General features: G+C 41.9%; 1 protein-coding gene across 1 annotated transcript in view; it reads left to right on the plus strand.

Moving 5' to 3' along the window:
- The window catches only part of LOC138489132 (contactin-associated protein-like 5), a 1196734-nt gene that overhangs the window by 1162305 nt on the left and 9965 nt on the right, over positions 1–24464 (plus strand). The window contains exon 22 of the mRNA XM_069616767.1: positions 7517–7735. Coding sequence (XP_069472868.1) covers positions 7517–7735 — 219 coding nt within the window. The remainder of the gene's footprint in view (positions 1–7516; positions 7736–24464) is intronic.

Below are 24464 nucleotides of genomic sequence, written 5' to 3' on the forward strand. Positions count from 1 at the left end.
CATATCTCAGCTCGTCTTCTAAACTGAATGATATGGGTCGGAATGCTCAGGCCGTAGCTCAAAGCCTTCAGTTGGACCTGGTGGGATACCCAATAACTGAACAATGGGTCTTAGTGTACCCCCACAGTGTGTCATACGAGCATAGTACCAGTAACTGTGACTTGTCAAGAAACCTTAGTCATTAACATGTTGCCATTTGAGAGTTAGTGAGCACAAAAGTGATGGGTGGAAGATTTTGAATGAATCTGAACCACTGGCATTGCTCTGGGCAACCTTCCACACCACCGTTTTTTAGCCCATCTGCGCCATTTCAAAAGGGGTCCAGCCATTTGTAAATCAGTCAGGTACTGCCACCAATGGTAGAAGCCCTGCCCGAACTGCTAGGCCAGGTCCCCTCTGCACGGAAACACAAGCAACCCCAGACATGTTTCGGCCTTGTTGGGCCTCCTCAGTGAGGTGCAGCTTGGTTCCCTATGGCGCAGCGAGCAAGGGACCCACGTCTGGGCATACCCTCTCTCACATAGTGAGACAAACAGTAAGCACAAAAGTGATGGGTGGAATGTTTTGAATGAATCTGAACCACTGTCATTGCTCTGGGCAACCTTCCACACCACCGTTTTTTAGCCCGTCTGCGCCATTGCAAAAGGGGTCCAGCCATATGCAAATCAGTCAGGTACTGCCACCAATGGTACAGCCCAGCCCGAAGTGCTAGGCCAGGTCCCCTCTGCACGGAAACACAAGCAACCCCAGACATGTTTCGGCCTTGTTGGGCCTCCTCAGTGAGGTGCAGCTTGGTTCCCTATGGCGCAGCGAGCAAGGGACCCACGTCTGGGCATACCCTCTCTCACATAGTGAGACAAACAGTAAGCACAAAAGTGATGGGTGGAATGTTTTGAATGAATCTGAACCACTGGCATTGCTCTGGGCAACCTTCCACACCACCGTGTTTTAGCCTGTCTGCGCCATTGCAAAAGGGGTCCAGCCAAAGTCACCCCGAGTGGGACGGGTATGCCCAGACGTGGGTCCCGAGTCTGCCGGGCCTAGAGACCCAAGCTACTCCTCACTGATGACGCCCAACAAGGCTGAAACATGTCTGGGGATGCTTGTGGTCTTGTGCAGAAGGGATGTGAGCTAGCAGTTCGGGCTGGACTGCCCCTTTTGGGGTAGGAGCAACCCTGATTTGCATATGGTTTTTCCCCTTCAGTAATGGCTTGGCAGGCTGAAAAAACGATGGTCTGGAGGGTTGCCCAGAGCTTTGCCGTGGTTATGATTAATTCAAAACCTTCAAGCATCACCTTTCTGTTTTGCCATTTGAGAGTTGTCATCGAAAGAGAATTGTCATTTTGGGCTGGGTCACCTTTGTGTAAAAAGCCACCCTGTATTGAGTAACTCAACACCATACAGGTTTTGGGTTCTCATAAGAAACAACTGCTCCCTATGTAGGACATGTTATGTGTAAACCCTAATAAATCTTGGATTCACTCACAGATTATTCGACCCAACTTAAAATATCTGTAACATGTGAACCCAAAGGTATTCTAAATGAGATGTTCAGTTACAGATATGGGTGAAGCTGCTAGGAACTATGTTTATGTCTCCTCCTATATATATCTGATCCCAGAGGCCCCTCAAGCAAGGTGGTGCTCTATGGGATGGATGGAGACAAAGATTTTACTCTTACACCAATAATAAGCCCGACTCAGGAAGTTGGCAAAACATAACTGTTTTTAATTGCAATTATCTAAAACAGGGAGTACAACAGCCGTCAACGGACGTTCGCTCAACTGCTTGGCAAACTAAGAAAACCTATTTGGGGTTGTGCTAGGCTTAAGGGGTGTGGGATGTTTCAACCCACGCATCCAAGCCATACAACATCATGGTGCATTACTGACATGGGAAACATCATAATGGCCGCCGGAGAGCATTCTGTTGGCCAGAAATCACCAGAAAGTGCGTAGTGAGAACCTGGCAGACAGGCTGCCATCTTCTTTTGCCTCTGTCAGTGTTAATACAGGAGACCATTGCCAGCCCCATCCTGTGGCTGCCCACAGAACACGAGCAGACAAAGGAATACAGAGCTGTTCAACAATTCATTTCTTGATTGTCAAAATTGCTAAAATCATGGACATGATACCACCAACAAAAAAAATCCAACTTCTGGTTGGGTGTTCTACATTACTCTACTGCAGAATCCACATCAATACAATGTTAGCAAGGATCATATGCTATCAAGTAAAATCCCCTTTTTGAAAAGTATTAATTTAAGGCAGCTGTCAAAAATGGGTGTAATACCGGTGCCCGACACAGACCGGCGCTATCGATCTAAATTCTGACAGCAGACTTGTATTTCTGGAGCTAAACGGTGAACCTGAGTTAGCTGGGACTTCAAAGGCTTGCTTGTCCATGAGAAGTCTTTACACCTAGTATTCTCAGCAAGAAGGCAGGAAATCACGTGGTTCTGTTAATCAGATAGAGAGTGGCACCCTGGACTGATGCCCTGCTAGCAGGAAAAAAACATACAAAGGATTCCTTCAGCTGAATAGGGTATGCTGATTTTGGGTGTGAACTGTCAACACTGCTCTAGGGAAGGCAAGACATTTGACCTCTGAGCCAAGCCAAGTTTCTAGGGGCACGAACAAACAAATGGGTGTACTGCAGTGGAGGCAAATGTATGTTTTATTAAATTGCTTATAAAATATTGTATCAAGTTGACAGAAATGTACAATTTGGGGATTCTTAATATGAAAAATGCACCCACAATTTGAGACGAAGCTGGACGCTGTAGGATGTTCTGAGGCCAAGCCCAGTAATTATTAATATTGTAACGTCTTTGTTTATGCTAGAGACCTCAAAACTAACTGTAATATGCCCAGAGAGGGTGTGTACCACTGTGTCAGATTTGATGAAAACCCAATATTGCGAAACCCATCAAAAGCACAAAATGTTGTCACTTCTGCACCCAAGCTCTTAGAAAGATCAGGGTTGAACAGAGACCTGTCTTAATTCATCTGTGATGTGTACATGTAATTTCAACAACTTGTGTATCTGGGAAGCATGTTTGGTTATGAAAAATTGTTTTTCTAAGTAAATGCTAAGGGGAGGGACTTCAGTCAAGCCATAAACATAGCATCACTCTGACTCATTCTGACTCACTACTCCGTTCTCCAGTCAGAGGACAGTAAATCCTTTAACCTATCAGAATCCTTAGTGGGTTGGGCATAGAAAGTCAGCCTTCCCACCCACTTTCAAAAGACATAAAAAGAACCACTGAGACCCAGATAGGGACATTCATTTTCCACTTTTTAATCATTTTATTAATTGCTTATAAAATATTGTATCAAGTTGACAGAAATGTACAATGTGGGGATTCTTAATATGAAAAATGCACCCACAATTTGAGATGAAGCTGGACGCTGTAGGATGTTCTGAGGCCAAGCCCTGTAATTATTAATATTGTAACATCTGTGCTTATGCTAGAGACCTCAAAACTTACTGTAATATGCCCAGAGAGGGTGTGTACCGCTGTGTCAGATTTGATGAAAAACCAATATTGTGAAACCCATCAAAAGCGCAAAATGTTGCCACTTCTGTACCCAAGCTCTTAGAAAGATCAGGGTTGAACAGAGACCTGTCTTAATTCATCTGTGATGTGTACATGTAATTTCAACAACTTGTGTATCTGCGAAGCATGTTTGGTTATGAAAAATTGTTTTTCTAAGTAAATGCTAAGGGGAGGGACTTCAGTCAAGCCATAAACATAGCATCACTCTGACTCATTCTGACTCACTATTCCGTTCTCCAGTCAGAGGACAGTAAATCCTTTAACCTATCAGAATCCTTAGTGGGTTGGGCATAGAAAGTCAGCCTTCCCACCCACTTTCAAAAGACATAAAAAGAACCACTGAGACCCAGATAGGGACATTCATTTTCCACTCTTTAATCATTTTATTAATTGCTTATAAAATATTGTATCAAGTTGACAGAAATGTACAATGTGGGGATTCTTAATATGAAAAATGCACCCACAATTTGAGACGAAGCTGGACGCTGTAGGATGTTCTGAGGCCAAGCCCTGTAATTATTAATATTGTAACATCTGTGTTTATGCTAGAGACCTCAAAACTTACTGTAATATGCTCAGAGAGGGTGTGTACCGCTGTGTCAGATTTGATGAAAAACCAATATTGTGAAACCCATCAAAAGCGCAAAATGTTGCCACTTCTGCAGCCAAGCTCTTAGAAAGATCAGGGTTGAACAGAGACCTGTCTTAATTCATGTGTGATGTGTACATGTAATTTCAACAACTTGTGTATCTGGGAAGCATGTTTGGTTATGAAAAACATTTTTCTAAGTAAATGCTAAGGGGAGGGACTTCAGTCAAGCCATAAGCATAGCATCACTCTGACTCATGCTGACTCACTACTCCGTTCTCCAGTCAGAGGACAGTAAATCCTTTAACCTATCAGAATCCTTAGTGGGTTGGGCATAGAAAATCAGCCTTCCCACTCACTTTCAAAAGACATAAAAAGAACCACAGAGACCCAGATAGGGATATTCATTTTCCACTCTTTCATCCATTTCTGCGCAGCACGCTGCCCGACCATATCCAGAACTTAGACTCCCGATAGACTCCAGAACTTGAAGCAGAGAGGCCTGAACCAAAAGCTGAATCCTTCTCAGCAGGCCTCAGAATCCAGCAACCTAACCAAACTATTCAACAGCCGGGCGAGCTGTTTGATTTTGACTAGAACCATATTCAAACCCAGAAAGCAGAGCTGTATCCAAACCCAGAATGCAGAGCTGTATGCAGACCCAGACCAGACCGCTGTGCAGTGCCGATAGCAGACCCAGACCAGACCACTGTGAGCAGAACCAGTGGCAGAGACCATCCCGTGGCGAGAGAACCGCAGCCCAAACCTGACCAGATCTGTGACGGGGTCCATTCCCTTCCAAAATTAGGAGTGAGTATCCAGCCAGAACTGTACAGAACCAATCTCTTAGTCTAAAGTGATCATATCCCATCCATTTCAACCTGTCCAGAACTGCATAGAAATCGTGTGTCCATTCTGTGATTTCAAAGCTGCAAAAGTGTCATCTGTCATTCTGAAATCTTGACTTCATTTTGGAAAATCTACCTCCACAAAAATGTCTGTATCTTTTGGACCGTATGTCCTAGAAGCAAGATTTAACTGTCATTTTAAAGCTAAGAACCTACGCTTTCCAACAAATGACATTCCAACTCCTTTTAGGTTTTCCGTAATCGCGATCGACGCACTCGGAAAAAGTGCTGCGAATCGCAATTTGACTCAATTTCACCACTTGTAAAAATAGCTGCTTCTTGCTTTCCACTGCTGAAATTCGTTTTCACTCTGATAATCATTCATGAACCATTGCTAGTGTTGACTTGAACTAATTCAAAGTAGCTATCACCTACCCTGAATCTCCTATAGGAAATTAAAATCATTTTTAGCATATTTTTCACTTCATTGCAACCACATTTAAAAGTATTTGGCCTGTGTTTTAAAATCATCCCAGTTTCTCTAAGCTTGCTGGGGGGAACGGGAACTGAACTGCTTCTGATTGTATTCCTGAAAACCTGTGTGCCCTCATTTCCATCTCTTCATATTGCATATGGGGGGAGTGAGGAAAAAGTGATCAGATTATCTCTTGTTGAAACCATATCCAGTTTATTTCTGTGCTGCATTCTTTCCATCATTGCTTTTCCTTGAAACCATACAAAGTATTCTCTGCTACCTTATCCTTTCTATACCAACTCCTAAGTAATTAAATAATTGTGCTACTATAATCTTATTCATTGTTGATCACTGTTCATACTCATAAGTGTGCTATCAAATATTAATTTATTCATAAAAGTGACATATATATATATATATATATATATATATATATATATATATATATATATATATATATATATATATATAGTTAAATTTTTCCAATAAACCTTTTAATTTGCAAAACAACCTACTTCTTGGCTCATCCAGATTTAAGAACTTATAAAAATATAAAAATATATAAATAAGGGCTTCCATTGGGCATCCCAGACTAGGCATTGACTTAGTTGGATTGCTGAATTGAAGTCACTTACAGGGGAACATCTAGACATCTAGGTATACATTATATGAGGGATATGTATTTATTTTACTTATTTATTAACAATTTTAAAGTGCACAGCAGCCCAGAGGCATTGTGATGGTGATTGGATCTCTAAGGCCATAGAAAATGCCCTACTTCACTGTGGGGGCCCAAGACATATTGGGCCCCTCATTCTGAGTGTGGCAGTCTGGAAATAAGGTTGGCAGCTGCACGGTACGCGCAAACTTTTCCGGACCGCCACACTCCAACTCTGCCTTCCTGGGCAGTTGCGCCCAGCAGGTCTGACCTGCCGGGCGCAACGGCCCTGTTAGGCAGAGTTGTCACGGAAGCACCCGCACTGTTAGCAACAGTGCCAGTGCTTCCATGTACCCATGGAGTCCAATAGGACTCCATGGGAATGGGGATTTACACTTGCCACTGTCTGATATCCCAGGAAGCCGGGCACGTCCCGGTGGCAAGGGGATATCAGGCGGCGAAAACAGTGTAACGAGTTCGGGGGCAACCCACCGGCAACCCGCCGGCGGGTTACCACTAAACTCATAATGAGGCCCATATTGGGGAAACCATATTGTTTCTATGTATATCGAAGTGTGGTTGTTTAAAAATCATAAAACTCCCTTTGCCAAATGGAATCGCTTGAGGCCTGTGTTCAAGGTCCCAGTTCTCTGGAAGTACTTTACCACACACAGGGTAGCTACGACATGGTTGATCAACCAAGGTGCACTTCTCCAGAAGGGTCTGAACAGTCCCACGTGCTTTATGATACGTTACTGTACAGGGTGCAAGTAAAAGAATGTTCACACACGGTTTCAGTGCTATACGTACTTCATATACTGTTACAGGTAATACAATTCATATGCACTGTATGTACATCATTTGCAAATCCCTGCTGCTGCAATCAGTGGAAACTCTCTGTTATACACAGGTGCACAAGCATACACCAATACAGTTTAAGTCAAACTCGGGTAATTGTGTTGCCAGGTTCCATGCCCAACTCATCAGCCGTTTTTATTGACGCTTTCTGTGTAATCGCCTTCTCCATGTTTGTGGTAGTGGTATCTTTGGTGATGGCACTATTTATTTTGTGCAACCTTCACTTGGATGTGTTCTGATTCTCTTCAAACCAACTTGGCCTTTTTTGTTGGGCTTGATGTCTGGTTGTAATTGCGTTGTGCAATGTTTGTCAAGCAGTTGTTGATGATATTGTTGTGAAGTGTTATTTGGGTGTGGAGGTTGCTTCAGAAATACAGGAGGAGGCATTCTTCAAAAACCAAACCGCGCATTCATTAGAAGGCAAAAAGGGTCAAATCAGAAATGTACTCATATTTTTTCTTCTTGGACTGACAACATGTTTTGTAATGATTGACTGTATTTTCTGCATATCTTTTATGTCTGACAGACAGTGCTGGACTGGATTTGGAAGTTCTGAAAGCTAACAGGTATGGGTTTGTGGGATGTCTGTCATCTGTCCTGTATAACCACCAAGCCCCGCTGAAAGCCGCCTTGAGGCATGCTAGCACATCACCTGTGACGGTGAAAGGAAGCCTCTCCGAATGCAGCTGTGCAGCCATCTCCGAGGTTCTTCTTGAATCCGCCACCACAACCTATTCATCAGCAGGTAGGTAAAAACCGTGTTGTATATAGTCAGATATGTGAAATGTTGCTTAGTTTTATCACTATCACGTAGCACGTAGGTCACATAATCTCAATGCTCTTCAAGATCTGTTTCCAAACTAAACCTGCTTTTGTGGGATGTATACTGCATAATTACTTAGCACGGGAGGATAGGTCAGTTGCAACGCGCTCGCCTTGGAAGCAAGACGACACGGAGCAACACAGGTTCGATCCCCGGGTCTGTGCGTTATAAATAACCAATCATATCATATCATACCACAAGTAGCAATTGCTGACATATTTACAATTTTGGAAAAAATGCATAATACATAACGTAATATTATAAATGGGTAAAAGTATATTACATTTATGTTGGGGAAGATTTCAAAACACGGCTCGGGACGGTTGAGGATATGTGTATACTCACAGAGGAAGATAGAGGGCACTCTGTCCCTCCCACTTCCCTGCCTGACTCTACTACTTCTGTCAAAGCAATGTATCTATGGGAACTTGTGGCAGAGTCAGGCAACAGAGCTGTGTATGGCAGGGTTATCTCAGGTACAGATGGGGATTATACATGTGATAATGGCCAAGTTTATAGCATCATTGATTGTATACTCTTACCAAGGAGGTGGTGAGGTTGTAATGCTGGTTTGGAAATCCAAAAAAGACCTGAAAGTGACCGCAGCCCACTAACCCTGAAATGGGCAATAAACAAGGCTATAAATATAAAGTCAATTTTTTGCCCGGGTGTTATCACACTAGGGGCAACTCCAGATTAAGACGCTGGAATTGTAAAAATGATAGTAAACTGGGAGTTTGAGTCAATAAGGATACTTTCCCCAAATTGATCATATGCTAAGATAGCGACTCCAACCCAGATGCTATTGTTAGGACTTTTGTAGACTTTATCAGGGTGTGTTAGCGCATCCCCGGCCTCAGACTTAAGAAAGAGTTTTCATCATCATAAAACCTGGCTGTCTGATATTTGTGAGGTCAAGAAAAGACTTCTCTTAGAGGAGCTAAAAGCCTGAGTGTGGACATTGGTGAGATTTGGCTAAGGCCTGGGAATATATGTCTGCCCTATCAGATATGAGGAAGGACATTGCTATTCTAAATAGAGAATCTCTATGCGAGGCAGCAGAGAGGTCAGTGACCAAAGCATTCTGGAGCATTGTAGGCAGGAATACAGGAATGCAGGAGGTCTGGTGGTACATGTAATGGAGGAGACCAAGGTAAAGCATTATTAGGAGCTGCTCTGTACTGAGGACATGGGGCCTAATTAGGAGTTTGGAGATAACCATCGTGCTATTAGAGCCATGGCTGCCTCCAAATCCTTATTGACTCCGCCCTGGTGAATGGAGCTATTACTGCCCCATTCCAAGGTTGGCAGGGGCGGTAATTCCCCATTCACCAGGGCCCTTCCCCATTCCCATTTGAGCCCCCACAGGGCTCAATGGGAATGGGGAAGGCGTTAATAACGGTACCGCAAATTGCGGTACCGTAATTAGCACCAAAGTCTCTTTGCGGGTCCCGTCCTTAACGCCTGGCAAAACCAGGCATTAAGGGAGGACCTGCAAAGGGAACTCGTAATAGGGCGGTTAGGGATTGCCGGTGCCCTTACCGGTACCAGTAATCCCTTACCGCCCACCTCGTAATGAGGCCCATGGTCTGGAATGGCACCGGTTGCACCAGTTAGGGGGGTGGTCAGGCACTGATGGCCTTCCGGACCTGATAACACTGAGGGAGGTTGTTTATATCCTCCATAGACAGAAAACATTTAATCCCAGGAAATTGATGGGGTCCCTAATGAGATATTCCATTATCTGCTGGATGTGTGGGGTCCCTACTTGTTACAGGTCATTAGACAGAATATTAGAACTGAAGACATTTCTGATATCTGGAAAATTAAAATATTGTTCTGATTTTCAAAAAGGGCAGTAAATCCATACCCTCCTCATATACGCCATTAACTCTTTTAGACGGGACATCCAAGCTGTTCTCGAGCATTATTTTAAAGCTCCTGGAGGACTGGGTGACAGCAAATAGTATTGTATCAGACACACAATTAGCTTTTTGCCCAGGCACAGATCCAATACATCAGTGCCTAAATCTTTACCTTATCCTAGCAAAAAACCTTCAAGGTTTGGATTCTCCTATCTATGTGCCCTTTAATGGACCTCAGCTTCGCCTTTGACCACGTGGTAAGGAGAATACATTGAAAATCCCTACATGATATAGACATACCAGGCCATTTAATATGGATGCTGGAGTCACTCCATGAGAATACAAGGTATTTGTGTGCTATGGCCTGGATGGATAATGTTCTGATTGTCTAGCAGTAAGGAATGGGGTTCACCAACAATGTGTCCTGGCACTCATCCTTTTTAATTTTCTATGTCAATACCTTGGTCCTGTATTTAGAGTCACTTACCACAATTGATGTCCCTCAGTGCAGTGCTAGGAGACTGCCAGTGCCCTGTTATGCCGATGATGTTCTCATGGCAAAGACACCAAGATTACTACGGGCACTAATTGTGTAATATGATAAATGCCTGAGAGACAGGAGCTTACAGGTTAAAAGGCATACGTGTTTTGTGATGTGTGTCTCTAGGAATTATGCCATCAATGTTCTTAGAGGCAAAGCAATTGGAGTGCTGCTCCTCCTTTCACTATGAAGGCATTTCATTTAATTGACAGCTAAAGTGGAATGACCACAATATGAAGCTAAGTATTAAGATGAGTCAGACCAGAAAAGTCATTTTTAGAATAGCAAAGAATCTGAGACATTCATTTGTGGAACACATGATTAACGTTTATGAGGGCAACGCCATCCTTACAGGCATTGTTGGGTATGACATAGGCGGGTATACAGTGGGCCCCTGTCTCAAAAGGCAGATAACTCATTTTTGGGAAGATTACTTATGGTCCATTCAACACCTGTGTATTCTATGCATTTGGAATGGCATTTCTTAATTATTATATATAAGACAACTATTTGAACCTGGGCCTCACTTTGGGTGGGTACCCATAGCCCTCTAACAAAATACCTAATTAAGATCCTGATCACATTAAAATGCCACAGTAAAGTTGGATGGTTAAACCACATAAAGTCCCGGTTACACAGGCTTTGATGATCCAGGAAAGATGGAAGGCCTCCCCAAGATGCTGATAAAAGCCAAAGGTATGTAATTCCTGGCATCAGCAAGGGAAGATGAAATGATGGTCATGGCACAGGCAAGGGCTTACCTACTGTTAACCCCCTCAAATGGTTTTGCCAATCATCCGTGACCGGTGACTGTGCCTTTGCACAGAGTCCTCCTTATGAAGGCCAGACTGAACCTACTACCTGTCAGGGCAGATACAAATTTTGGCAAAAAAACAGCATGGAGGGCTCAGATAACACCCACAAGTACGGTGGCTTTGAGACCTTGTTCCACTTCATCTTGTAATGCCTACTGCTGAATGACTTTTGGGCAGAATTTGTATTGACTATATTAAGAGACAGTTGGTGTCTTGCCAACCAGCACTGTTCTTTATGTTAATTTCAACAAAGCCTGTGGTGCCCTTCGAGCTTAGATGCCACCTAAAGAAACCCTGGCAGAGACACTCTGTCTTATGGGTGGGGAGTGGACCGACTAACCAGATGTAAACAAGTTTACTGTGAGTCTGGAATACTGAGGGAGTGTTGCTTGATGCAGTTGTATTTTTATTATGCTGTATGTTTTTACGATTGTTTTTTCTGGCTATACTTTAAAATGTGATTTTATGAACGCAATTAAATTGATAAAGCTATGTAGGTAGGTTGTCTAAACATTTTTTTCTAAAGTAACATAGGACCTTTCAGTGATTATATCATTAATATGCTGACTCATGTTTTGTCTAGTAGTTTCCAAGAGCACCTCGGATGCTTTCCCTTGCTGTAAACATGCAACAAATCTCCTATTTATAAGCATTGACAATGCCAATAATGTGGCCAGGAGTGGACTGGGAACCAAAAGAGGCCCCGGAAATAGTGTTCAAAGTGACCACACATTACACATTTTCAGCATGTTACTAGGGGAACCCAGACGTGGACCACTTGCTCACTATTCTTAGCATTTTGGTGCTGAATTGCCCCAGGGCAGGACAAAGACTGATATGTTTTGGACATTTCTACTCTGTGAAAGATCCTGCGCTAAAGAATCTGGCAAGGCTCTTGTAACAGGGACTAATGTCGAGCAGAGAGGCTCCCATGACCCCACTTGTATTTTGCATAATTTAAGTAACTTTGGCTCTCACACTAAATTACCAGGGGAATCCAGACATGGACCCCTTGCTCACTAGAGAGAGGCACAGCTCCACCCTACTGATGAGGTCCATCCAGACCAAAACATGTGTCTGGGTTTGCTGTTGGTACTCTTGTTCAGAGGAGAATTGCCTAGCATTTTGGTCCTGGACTGCCCCAGGGCAGGACAAAGACTGATACCTTTGGATATTTCTTCTTGTGAAAGATGGTGAGCTAAATAATCTGGGTAAGACTCTTGTAACCCGGGACTAATGTCCCACAGAGGGACTCCCTGGATCCCCCTTGTTTTTTGCTCAACACAGCCACATTCCATTATGATAAGCTAGGACAACATTGCCATGTATGATTTTGAATAATTTAACTCAGTATTGCCAAATGCACATTTTCAGCAGCAGTGCCAGGTCATATTATGCGTAGGTTAGAACATTGTGGGTCTGATTCATGGAAATGTGCGCAGAGATCCTGCAAGGGCTGCACGCTGAGAAGGACACTGCGGGAGCCTGCACACAGAATGAAAAATGTGCACCCTGTTGTATTGATGGAATTTACAGTACAAAGTACCTATAATGGCAAGTCGCAGCCGGAACACCCCCGGCACGCCCACACGCAAAGCGTAAATAGCCAGAACTGTTTCCTTTGCATGCTTCCGTGTGCAGAAATACACGCACCCTTCAAACAGTGCGTGGGGTCCCCCGCAAGCAGGCCTGCATCTCGAGGACCCTGTGCGGAGTCTGGCACCTTGTCAAAATGGGTATAAAAAATTGTAACTCAGTAATTATTCGGGAAATATGCGTACAAACCCTGTAAACCATTTATGCACCCTGGTAAACTGCATACTTGCACCCCTAAGTTAGATCGGAACCCAGGTTGAGTACATGCCCCCCTATATCCTACATGCAACTCCACCTTCGTGCTGCGAATCCTATGTGCAAGTTTACTTATGTCTGCCTTCGGGTGGCGGATAATATGAAGTACTTGCGTGACTATTTCCCGCGAGAGGTTGCACGATTGAATCCATTAATACATTTTGTGCTACGTAATTGTGGGTGTGCGAGGTACTGCCTGCAGGCCGTGGTCGGAATGCCTATTTTTCCACCCCATTTTAGTTGTTCCACCCCTTCACAGCCCTCTGCACAAGACATGCTCACGCTCTGCGTGGAGTCTCGCGCAAGTCCCTGGATGACTCCCATAGACGTAACGAGCCTGCTCGAAGTCTACGCAAGTCCAGGAAAAGTACTGCACATTCGATTCCATGAATCGACAAATGGGAATTTGTGCACATAATGACACCCATGTACCCTATTTTCCATGCAAATAATTCCATGATTCAGCGACACAATCCGATGTTCACAGTGATTGGTGGGGCCGGTGAATCGCACAGAGCCTATAAATTATATATGATATTCAATAAGTTATATGACAGAAATTATCTGTACAAAAAGTGATTAGGTAATTGTCAAAAGATCAGAAATGATATTTTTAAAACAACACAAAATCAACTAAAGTTACATGTCAGTGGAGTGAGGGAGAGTCCTAGCCCAGATCAAAAAGATTCGTTTTTACTTCTTTCTTGGGCTGGGCAGTTGACTCTCAGCCCTTAAGAGCAGACAGAAGCTGATTCCAGAGATCCGGGGCCCAGGCTGGAAAACCTTAGCCACCAATCCTCTTCAGCAGGACTCGTGGTTGCTGTAGAAGAATATCTTTGTTTGAGCAAAGAATTTGCTGAATGGGAACTCTAGAAATTCTGTCTGACAGGTAATTTGGGGCGTTGCCTGTCAGACAGTTATGGACTAACACGGTGCCTTTGAATCTGATTCTTTGATTAACGGGCAACCAGTCTAGGAGCATTGGTGACATCATTAAGTCAACCAAAGCTGCAAACAGCCCAAACTGCTCCATTTTGGATCACTTGTAGGCTTTTTACATTTGCCAGGGGGGAACCAATGAGCAGGCTATTGCAGTAATATAACTTGGTATTAATAATGTTTGCTGCATTCATGGCCCAGTTGGTCTCGAAAGGTTAGGGATGAATTTCTAACAGTAAGCTAATCTTATAAATGAATGCAGGCTCTCAGCCCAATCTCGCACCTTTAAGTAGTAGTTCCTTAGTAGTCAGGCTCTATCCCGGGTGTCGCGTGTGTGTGTTGCATGCCCACACCATGTTGTTCTTTGTTTATAGTTAGTTACGTGCATGAGACATCATAAATCTAGTGTGCATGATGTCACCGCTACGTTAACACTGTCATCAAAATGTATTCTGGAGGGCCTGTGATGCCTTCGCCAAATCTTAAAAATGAATGGTTCCATGTCATTTCATCGCAGGATATTTCAACGAGAAAACGTATGTTTTTTTAATTTTTTAAAGATTTTTTGGGGGGGTTCCCTCTCAACCTCCCATTACCTTTAATTATTTAAGTATTCCCTAACACCCATCTATATAATTATTTACCCCATACAACATTCAATGAGTTTTCATTTTGAAATGACAACGGAGAAAAACCCAGCGTCCTTTCATCCCACAATGAAAGGATGTGTTGCCAAATGAATGCAGGCTCTCTGCCCAATCGCTCGCCTTTAGATAACAGTTCTTCAGTAATTTGGCTCTATCCCATGTGCCATGTGCGTGTGACGCACGCCTGCTCCATGTCAGTTCTTTGTTAATCGTTGCATGCGTGTGATGTCATACGCCTAGTGTGCATGACGTCACTGCTACGTTGGCACTGTCATCACAATGTAATCTGGAGTGCGTATGATGACTCCTCCAAAAATGGGCATTGATGCAGTTTACATTAGGTAACCACTTTCACTTGTCACAAGTGAAAGGGGAGGATAGCTTAGGGGCAATGTGCTCGCCTTGGACGCAAGACGAGATGGAGCAAAACAGGTTTGATCCCCGAGCGCGTGCTTAGAAACCTCTGGTTATTAAGCGCGTGAAAAATAACCTATCATATCATATCACAAGCAATGTAGACATATTCTAAAATGAAACCGGCCACGTTAAGATGCGTGCTTCACCCAACCCTTCTGGTTATAGCAATCATGTATCCCCATGCATTGCTAACATGAGAGTTTGTAATCACAGAGTGTCTGGTGGGTGTTAGTAGTTCAAGGGGTCTGATATGGTCACCATTTTTGGTTGTTTAAACTCACATTGTTACAATATGCCGCAGGGTATTTCACTATGCACTGCCACATATATAATCCTTCTAGTAATTTCAAATTAACATTTGCTGTAATTTGTGATAACAACATTTCTTCCATCACCTGTTCTGAACCAGAATCCAGCCGGCAATAGTGAAATGTGAACTTCACAAAAACCCTCACTAGTGCAATTACTCATTCTTTGCCATACATTGTTGATGTGAGGGTCCATAATCAGAAAAAGACATTCATCTCATGTTCAGTATTAAGTCCTTCCTTAATCCAACGTAGGTAACATATACATTTAGATTCCATTTGGCTCAATTTTAGTTTAAGGTTTCCTCCTCTCTTGCCACTTTTTGCTCTCATGAATCCTATAAACCTCAAATCATTCTTCTCTGCCAATTGGTGACATTCTTGCCAGTGTATTGCAAGCAGAGGTTTCTGATCTTGGCTGTTAAGACTGGCCAAGTTCTCCCTGATTCTAACGTGTTACTGTCTGATGGTATTACCTACATATAACTTTTTACATACACAGATCAAAGAATAGACTACAAAGGTCATCCGGCAGTTAATAAAATCCTTGATTCTGATCTTTGTGCACCTGTTAGCTGTATATTTTTGACATCCAGCATGTGCATAACTGCATATGCTACAAGAGTCCCACTTAGGGAAGCCTGTTGTCGTTCTAAACCAGTCACTCTCATTTGTCTTCCTAGTGTGACAGATATCTGAAAATGAAAGACATAGTTTATTTTTGATAGTTTGTGCTGTAGTAAAAAACACATTTTGGTTTGTTGTCCAAAAATGTTTGTAAGTCACAATCCATAAGTAAGATGTTCCAAAGTCTTTGTACTATTGTGCACCCTTTGAGTATTTTCTTATAGTATCTATACTCCTTTGTGGTTGGCTCTTGCTAGTAGTAGGCTGAATCATGATTGCTCTGTCAAGTGTTTTAGTTTTGAGAAGTGTGTTGCCAATAGTGCTGTGTGGATACCCTCTCTCATGAAATCTTTGGATCAGAGGTTCACATTCATTATTGAAATAAGCATCCTTACTGCAATTGTGGTGTGTTCAATAGAACTCCCCAACTGGTATTCTGTTAATAGTGGATTTGCAGTGACAACTCTGTGCGTGTAGTGTGTAATTGACCTCTGTGTTTTTACAAAATGTCTTGGCTTCAAATTTGCCATCCATGACACACATATGAAGGTCGATGGAAGTCTCTATTTGAATGGCCACAGTGCCCTGCTAGTGTGATACCAAAAGTGTTAGCATTCACTTATTCCATGTATCTCTCGAAAGCTTGTGGTGAGCCATGCCATATGATGATTATGTCATCAATATAACGTCTCCATATAATGATGTCACCCACAAAATCTTTATTGTTCAAGGTGTGTATCTGCTCATATTGGGCCATAAAAAAGGTTGGCCAGTGACATTGCATACTTTGACACCATAGCAACCCCCTTAGTCTGTACATAATATGTGTTGGCAAACATGAAAACATTGTTAGAGTACATCTTAGAAACATTTTCAGCATCTCAACGTTCAATCAGTAGGATGCTGAGAAGGTGATATAGGTATAATCCACTGCTTCAATCACCAATTTGGGATCAATACTTGTATGGGGCTGTTACCTTCATCATGGCTAAATAATAGTCCTCCCGCCATTCTATATCTTATAGAAAATGCAAGATTTGAGTACTGTCCCTGACGTAAGATGGCAGTGTTAGTACATGGTCTTTGAGTGCATTGTCAATGAACTGCGATATACCTTCTGTTGCCCAACCTATGCCACTCATAGTCGGGCAGACCTATGGAAGAGTATGGATTTTTTGTGTATTTTGTGTAGAAGGTATATCTTCTGCATAGTTGGATCTGTTATACTTAAGAAACGTTTTTCATCATCTGTCAGATTCCCCATAACATACCACTCTTGTATTAGAGTTTTCAGATCTTGGACAATCTTTTTGGTTGGATTCGTATTGAGTGTTCTGTAACAACCTGGTGTTTCTAAGTGTCGGATACACATATTGATATAATCTTGTGTGTTCATAACTACAACATTGCCCACCTTGTCTGCCTCTTTAATCACTATGTTTTCATCTCCAGCAAGATCATCTAGTGCCTGTTGCCCATCCCTGCTCAGGCTGGCCCTGGATATGTTTCTCTTTTTGTTCCTCTTGGCTAGGTGTTGGTGTATTTCGTTGGTGACAGCTTGATGAAATGTTTCAATAACACTTTCATTTGACAATTATGGAGCAAATTTAGATTTTGGTTTCAATTCCTGTAGCTCTAAATGTCTGACATAAACCCATAGGTCAGAGCAGATAGTCTCCTTGTCTTGACCCGTCTCTGTTTCTAGAGACATCAAAAAATGGGCATTCTAAATATGAGCTCAAATGGTCTTGTTTTGGCTGTGGAAGATATGTTTTAACTTGCCTAGCAAAACAATTTTATAACTTAAGTTTTCTGACAAACCTGTAAAGAATCAATTAGAAAAATGAGTTGGTGCAAATGATAATCCATTATTGAATACTTCCCCTTCTCCATTCGTAAGTAGTCTATCTGATAGGTTGACCACAGGTTGCTTTTGGTAATTTCCCTAGTTGTTTCTTGGAGCTGGATCTGGTTAGTATACCTGTGGGACCTGTTTCCTCATCCGAGCTTCCTCCTGCCCCCTCCTGCCTCTAATGTGGTGCTCCATGTTGTGCTATTTTTTCACAAGTGGGTTTTGGAATCTTACTTGCTTGGTATTTTGTTGTATCAATTTTCTGTATTTCGTATTGGTTCGAAAGCAAAAAAAAAAGAAAAAATGCCCTGTGTCTTCTCTGTTTATGTCTCGGTTGTAGTGACCCCTAAAGGAGGCATGTCCTCCCCGTCACATTCTATGTCAGAGCTACCCAGTGTTGTGTTGGGTGTGCTCTCCCTAGATTTCATATGTATATCCTCAAATTTAGTCTGTTATGTGTATACTCGATCTATGTGATAATCGTGGTTGTCTCTGAAGTATTTTCTAAACTTCCGTAGTTTGATCTCATCTTGGTATATTCTTAAAATCTCATGCATTTTATCATGATTCCTTTGTTTGGTTGTTTATGCACTGGCCAATAATTCCATCATGACTTTTGAACTCTGGTCTAGATTACTTTTCCATTTATCAGCCAAATCCTTGTATTCTTTATTATCAAAGTTCGGAAAGATAAGAATTCTTAAACCCCTCGGGATTTTTCCATTTTCCAGGTAATTAGTAAGTGAAGCCTGTTCCCAATATTTGTTTATTCATTTCTTTGACGATCTTTCTAACCTGATACATTTTTGTTTTAGCGTTTCCGTAGTATTATAGCTGTTTTTAAAAGTGTTGCTTGCACTCCCTCTAGGTGCAAATAGAGCAGCTCTATCTTCATCTCAGTTAAGTAGATATTTAAACTCCACGTGACACAAGAGAACGGGTTAATGCAGAATCAATAATCAGGTGTCCTCTTTACCAATACTGATGGACTGTAAGATGCACACAATCTCTTTAATGGAAATAAAGGTACACACATGTGAATTCGACAATTACAAGCACCTATCAGCTAGCATGTAGCTCTGAACAGGCCACAGGAAGCATGGTGCACCACACAACCCTAATATTAATGTACTATTGCACGAAGTGTTATTTATCAATAAGACCGAGTTATGAATGACATGTGTTATTGTTTGTTTTTCCTCATGATAAACTTTCCTGCCCACTTATTATGAATCGGGTATGTAACTTTACTTTATTTTGTGTTGTCTTGAAAATATCATTTTAATTTTGCAGATGTACTATCAACCTTGAAAGCGACCCAGTATTGAAACACGTGTCGGTTGAAACATAAGAATACATCAGAAACTGAATGATTAACGAAGAATGAATTTCTGATCTTTTGACAATTACCTAATCGCGTTTTGTACAGATCATTTCTGTCATATAACTTATTGACTAGCTTATATTACTTATTGGCTCAGTGTGATTCACTGGTACCACCAATCACTCTGTACTTACCGTTAGGGGTTTAGGGTAAACCTCGTGGTGCTGGAGACACAGCTCGCCACACCATAGTGTGAATGGCCCAAGCACACTCACAAACAGTTATACCCTCACAAACCCAATGTTTCACATTCCAATGTTCTTACATATCACAGTAAACCGAGTTATCTTTATGTCCAGAAAGGATGGTAATCTTAGTTTACATCCTGCCCAATTAGTTTATCAAGGACATATTCTGTCTTGGCTGTGCATGTGATGCTGGGGCAGTGTATGTGCATTACTGAGGAGGACATATGTATGCAGTTGTATTGTCAGTGTGCAGTGCTAGGCACAGTGTGTGTATGCAAGGTGTTGTGTATTCAGTGCTGTGTAATACGTGTTCAGGCTGGGGTAGTGTCTGTGTGCAGTGCTGAGGCAGTCTGTGTGTGCATGTGCATGTGTGTGGGGGTGTGTGTTTGTGGCAGTGTATGTGCACACTAATTACCTCAGTGGATTAGCAGTGTAGTATTGGGAGAAGTGTGTGTGTGCAGTGCAGGGTGACATGTGTTGGTGTAACATAACGTAAATTATAATCTTGATGAAACAAATATAGAATGCCACACTAGGCATTGTTTTGTAGCACCTATGAGCAAAACTAAAAATGATTCTAAAAATGAAACCATGTTATCGTGTTATCCTCGTCTCCAAGCAGCATACTGTTTAAAGGTATGCATGAAATGAGCACCCTCTCTGTGGTTCGTTTACCGCCTATGAATGATTCCTCATCTCTTTCCCCACATTACATTTGTGACCTCTCTACTCAATCTCAAATTCTCACTTGTTTCAAGAATATTCAATTTCTTTCAAATTCAAGTAATAAATGCATACACATTTGAGTTAAAACAAAGGATAAAGCTTTAAAAAAAGAACAAGTCGATAGAAAAATCATCAATAGTACTTGTCCTTGTATCTCACTGACTGCCTGTGTTAGCAAGAGCGGAAAGCTTTTCAGCAGTTGACACTTCTGCTTTGATTTAAAAAAAAAAGAAAACAGAAATATAAATATCTTTCAAAATCAATTTCTCCTAAACCTGGACGAATACAGAACCTACATGTTTTAAATTAAAAGGACAGGACAATATAACATGCACTCATTTGTTTTGAGGATGAGTACCTCACATTTAAAGATGTCCACATTATCTCCATCAGGACCGCACTAACACCTACCTCGCCACCTCCCAGTTGCATTGCTTTTCTTTTAATTAAGTTAAATTAGTTCAATTAAAAAAAAAAAGACATACAGCTTTGAACCCAAGTCTACCAGAGTTTAAGGCCTAGCATTTAACCACTCAGCCACAATGGCTTGATGCTTCATGGGGTATACATTTCATAATTAGCCTATAATTAGCCTATGTACAGGAGCAGCCAACTGCCTCTGTAGCAAGTCCCGCCCCCCTACTACCTGTATGCTGGAAGCCTGAAATTGTGCCAAGTGGCTAACTTTACCTTAATGTACCACAATGATAATATGCGTGCTCTAAACATGGTGAGTAGTTGATGTTATATTAGAGTTCTCGATGAATAAATACATCTCAGTAAAAAGACTATTTAGGATGATCGCATGGTCCTTGATGGGTGCATGCCCCAACCCACAGACTCTCTTCTTTCTATACATTTGTTTTCCTAAACAAGTCTTTCAAATTTGTATTTACTTTGTGCAAGGGCTGTGCTTGTCCATAGTACCCATTTGTGTGTTAAAATATTTTTGGCCATGAACACTGACCATGGATGAAGGCAATGCTTAATGCCAGTTACTGTTGTAATGTAATTAGTGTTCTCATCAGTGATGTGATCTGTGACATCATTGTGGTCATAGGCTGCGGAACAGGGAGAGTGAAGTTAAGGTTGCTTTAGATGAATTTCAGGGGTTTTGTTGCATCAAGTTCTCATTTAGGCATCCCTGAAACTAACGTTTTTCCCTTGAATGTCAACGGTTTTGTTCCAATGTATTGCTCATCTTAACGTCCCTGCAACTAAAGTTTGTTCCTTGAATTTCACAGGTTTTGTCACAATGTATTGCTCACCTTAACCTTCCTTCAACTAAAGTTTTTTCCTTGAATTTCACAGGTTTTGTCACAATGTATTGCTCACCTTAACCTTCCTTCAACTAAAGTTTTTTCCTTGAATTTCAAAGGTTTTGTTACAATGTATTGCTCACCTTAACATGCCTGAACTAAAGAGCTTTACTTGAATTTCAAGGGTTTTGTTATCCCGTAGATTTTTAGAATGCTTCCAGACCACGATTATGGTCTTCCTCCATGGTCAGTGGCATTGTCTTTTGCCGTACCCATTGTCCATTTTAAAATGCTACTAGCCATGGGATTCGGATTGCAAGCTTTGAGAACTCACAATGTTTTTAGGCAATGCACAGTGAGATTACATTATTTACCATGGAGCACACACTTTGTTTAGGCAGCATGCTCCAGGCGGTACACCCCATTTCGGCAGTATAATTTTGGTGCGCGCCGATTTGGCACAGCCATTCTGCTGCAACGCCCACTATCACAGCCCCCTTTTCATTGCAAAAGCCATTTCGGCATTGTTATTTTGGCATGAGGGTTGTTTGGCCCTGGCTGATATTGCAGCCACGTATAAATGCCCTCATCCCAAATAAGACCACAGGACTGCACTGACACAAACCTCGCCACCTCCCAGTTGCATTGCCTTTCTTTTAATTAAATTAGTTCAATTTAAAAAAAAGAACTTACAGCCTTGAACCCAAGTCTACCATCATTTAAGGCCTAGCATTTAACCACTAGGCCACAATGGCTTGATGCTTCATGGGGCATACATTTCATACTTAGCCAATGTACAGGAGCAGCCAACTGCCTCTGCAGGAAGTCCCACCCCCTAATACTGTATGCCAGAAGCCTGAAATAGTGCCATGTTTGACACCAGCAGTTGTGACTATTCTGCGTCGAGTCTTCGCGAAAAGGTATCCAATATGAAAAACATGTCAGATGTATCCCAGACGAGATGACAATCTCTTGGATGAGATACAAGAAGGAATATGAAAAGGAGAGAAAGAAGTTGGTGACGTCACAAGAAACAAGCGTGATGCACTGAGAAGACTGGCTGAAGAAGAGAATGTATGGACATTATAGAAACTGATGACGAAGTAAAGAATCAAGTACATTTTCATGTGTGAAACGAAGATTGCACGTATGAAAATCACTGTAGAAAATGCAAGCCATTTAATAATTGTACAGATGCAGCAACGCAAGTAGACTAAGTGATCATGGAAGCTAGCTATACATAGAGAATAGACTGCAGGCGAACCCACCATTATATAGAAGCTGGACATCGGTGTCACAATTTTAGTGAGTTCAGACCATGAAGAGGTCTGAAGACTGTGTTGCAGCAAAGATTTAGCTGTGAGCATGGAAGAAACGAGAAGGGCTGTCTGGCCTGGTGTCAACACTGAAGGCAGCCAAGAACTGGTTATCTATCCTCAAAGAACAGTGAACGTGAGAAGCTAATTATCCCTCGATATGGTACATAGAAAGAACACCATGAGAGTACATTTGATAAGCATGTGCTCAAACTCAATTTTTGGAGTTCTGCCCCCTCCCCGGCCTTCTGTGCAGGCCATGCTCTGCTCAGTGTGGTGCGCAAGAACCTCGACGGCTCGCACAGAAATGCAGAGCCAGAGCAAAATCCACTAAAATCCTGGGAAAGTACCACACATTTCATTCCATGAATAGTCAAGGGCACGCAAGTACCCTCTTTTCCGCCAAGATAATTCCATGAATTCCATGAATCGGGCCGATGGTCTATATGTACAAGATTTGGGACTGCAGCCAACTTTATTATTTTTAAGAGCCTAGGAATAAGTGGGACCTAGAAAGAACTGCAACTGATAAATATATCTAAGCAAGCCCTGTGCGATTGTACCCTGCGACAGGAGATATGCTACATTAATCAGTAATCACCTATTTTCCAACCATCAGGGACATTCTCGGGAGGAAAAGTTACCCGCTGTGTAATTTGCCAGTGAAATATCAAGTTTGATGAAGGGATGAATCCATTTTTCATTATGGATATTTTGTGTATTTTCATGGATGCATGATCTCCTCCAGCACAATTATGGCCACAAACAGTTGTGTGTCCTTACTATGTGCAGTATGACACAGATCTATCTAGGCCAGGTCCTTATGTTCGTGTTTCATTGCTGCAAATATCCGCTTATATTCAAATCTTTCTACTCTCAATGTGTTTGCGACTTTCAGAACCATGATAACATCTTGCTTCACTGTCATATAAGAGTCACTGAAGCAGCCCTCTTGGTCAGATTTAATATTAAGAAGGTCCCTAGTGACACTTCACTGATATGTGTGGTCATCTGTTAGAAGGCTTCAACTACCTCACTCCAGGAGCTTTCAGCTTTCTGGGGAAGAGACATGATTCTGTATATTCTTTCTGAGCTAAAGGCCTCCCAGTGTGGACACCTCCATTTAAGTGGAGCCAACACTTTAAGTATGGCAGAGGGAGGAATTGCTAACCTGCCTTAGGTTATCAAATCTATAATTAGACATATAGAAATATTAAATGTACCCTTTAGTTGCAAGTTTAATCAACTTGAAACATCATTCTACTCATCCAACTTGTAATGCACATTCACTAAAACTCTTGCATTTTTTGGTGATGCACCAATGTGTCTTTCCAGCGAATTACATGTATGTGTATTATTATTATTATTATTATTATTATTATTATTATTATTATTATTATTATTATTATTATTATTATTATTATATTTATTGAACACATACCTAGCTTCGAAAAGCCACAGAGTGCTTTACAGAGGTATACAACAATACATATTAACAACCGAGCGCGTTACAGAGTTATACAACAGTACAGATGCATAACGGTCACTTTTCAGAGGTAACAGCAGAAAAGCTATACAGCACGGGGTAGGATACTGAGGGGCTTAGAGGAGTTGTCTATCTAATTTACTGTATTCTCTGAAATTGCCATTCAAAAAGATTCTTGCCTGTCCTTTGGCCATTTTGTTCTTTGGTGGTCTGTGTGTGTGGCTGAATGTGGGGGATGGGTTTTCTGGACACAGTATACATCTGATGTACAGTGTGTCTGTTGCTAGGCAGATGCATTGACTAGGGGCTGTCCATGATTGGACTGCCGCTGCCAGTTTAATTGTGGCCTGCAGCCATTTGACAGTTCGTTGTTAGAGCAAAGACCCCCATGATGAAGTGCATCCCCCTGAAGACCCGAGAATGACAGTTG

Source organism: Ambystoma mexicanum, chromosome 9, assembly GCF_040938575.1.
Source record: "Ambystoma mexicanum isolate Mex_15411 chromosome 9, UKY_AmexF1_1, whole genome shotgun sequence".
NCBI classification, from domain to species: domain Eukaryota; kingdom Metazoa; phylum Chordata; class Amphibia; order Caudata; family Ambystomatidae; genus Ambystoma; species Ambystoma mexicanum.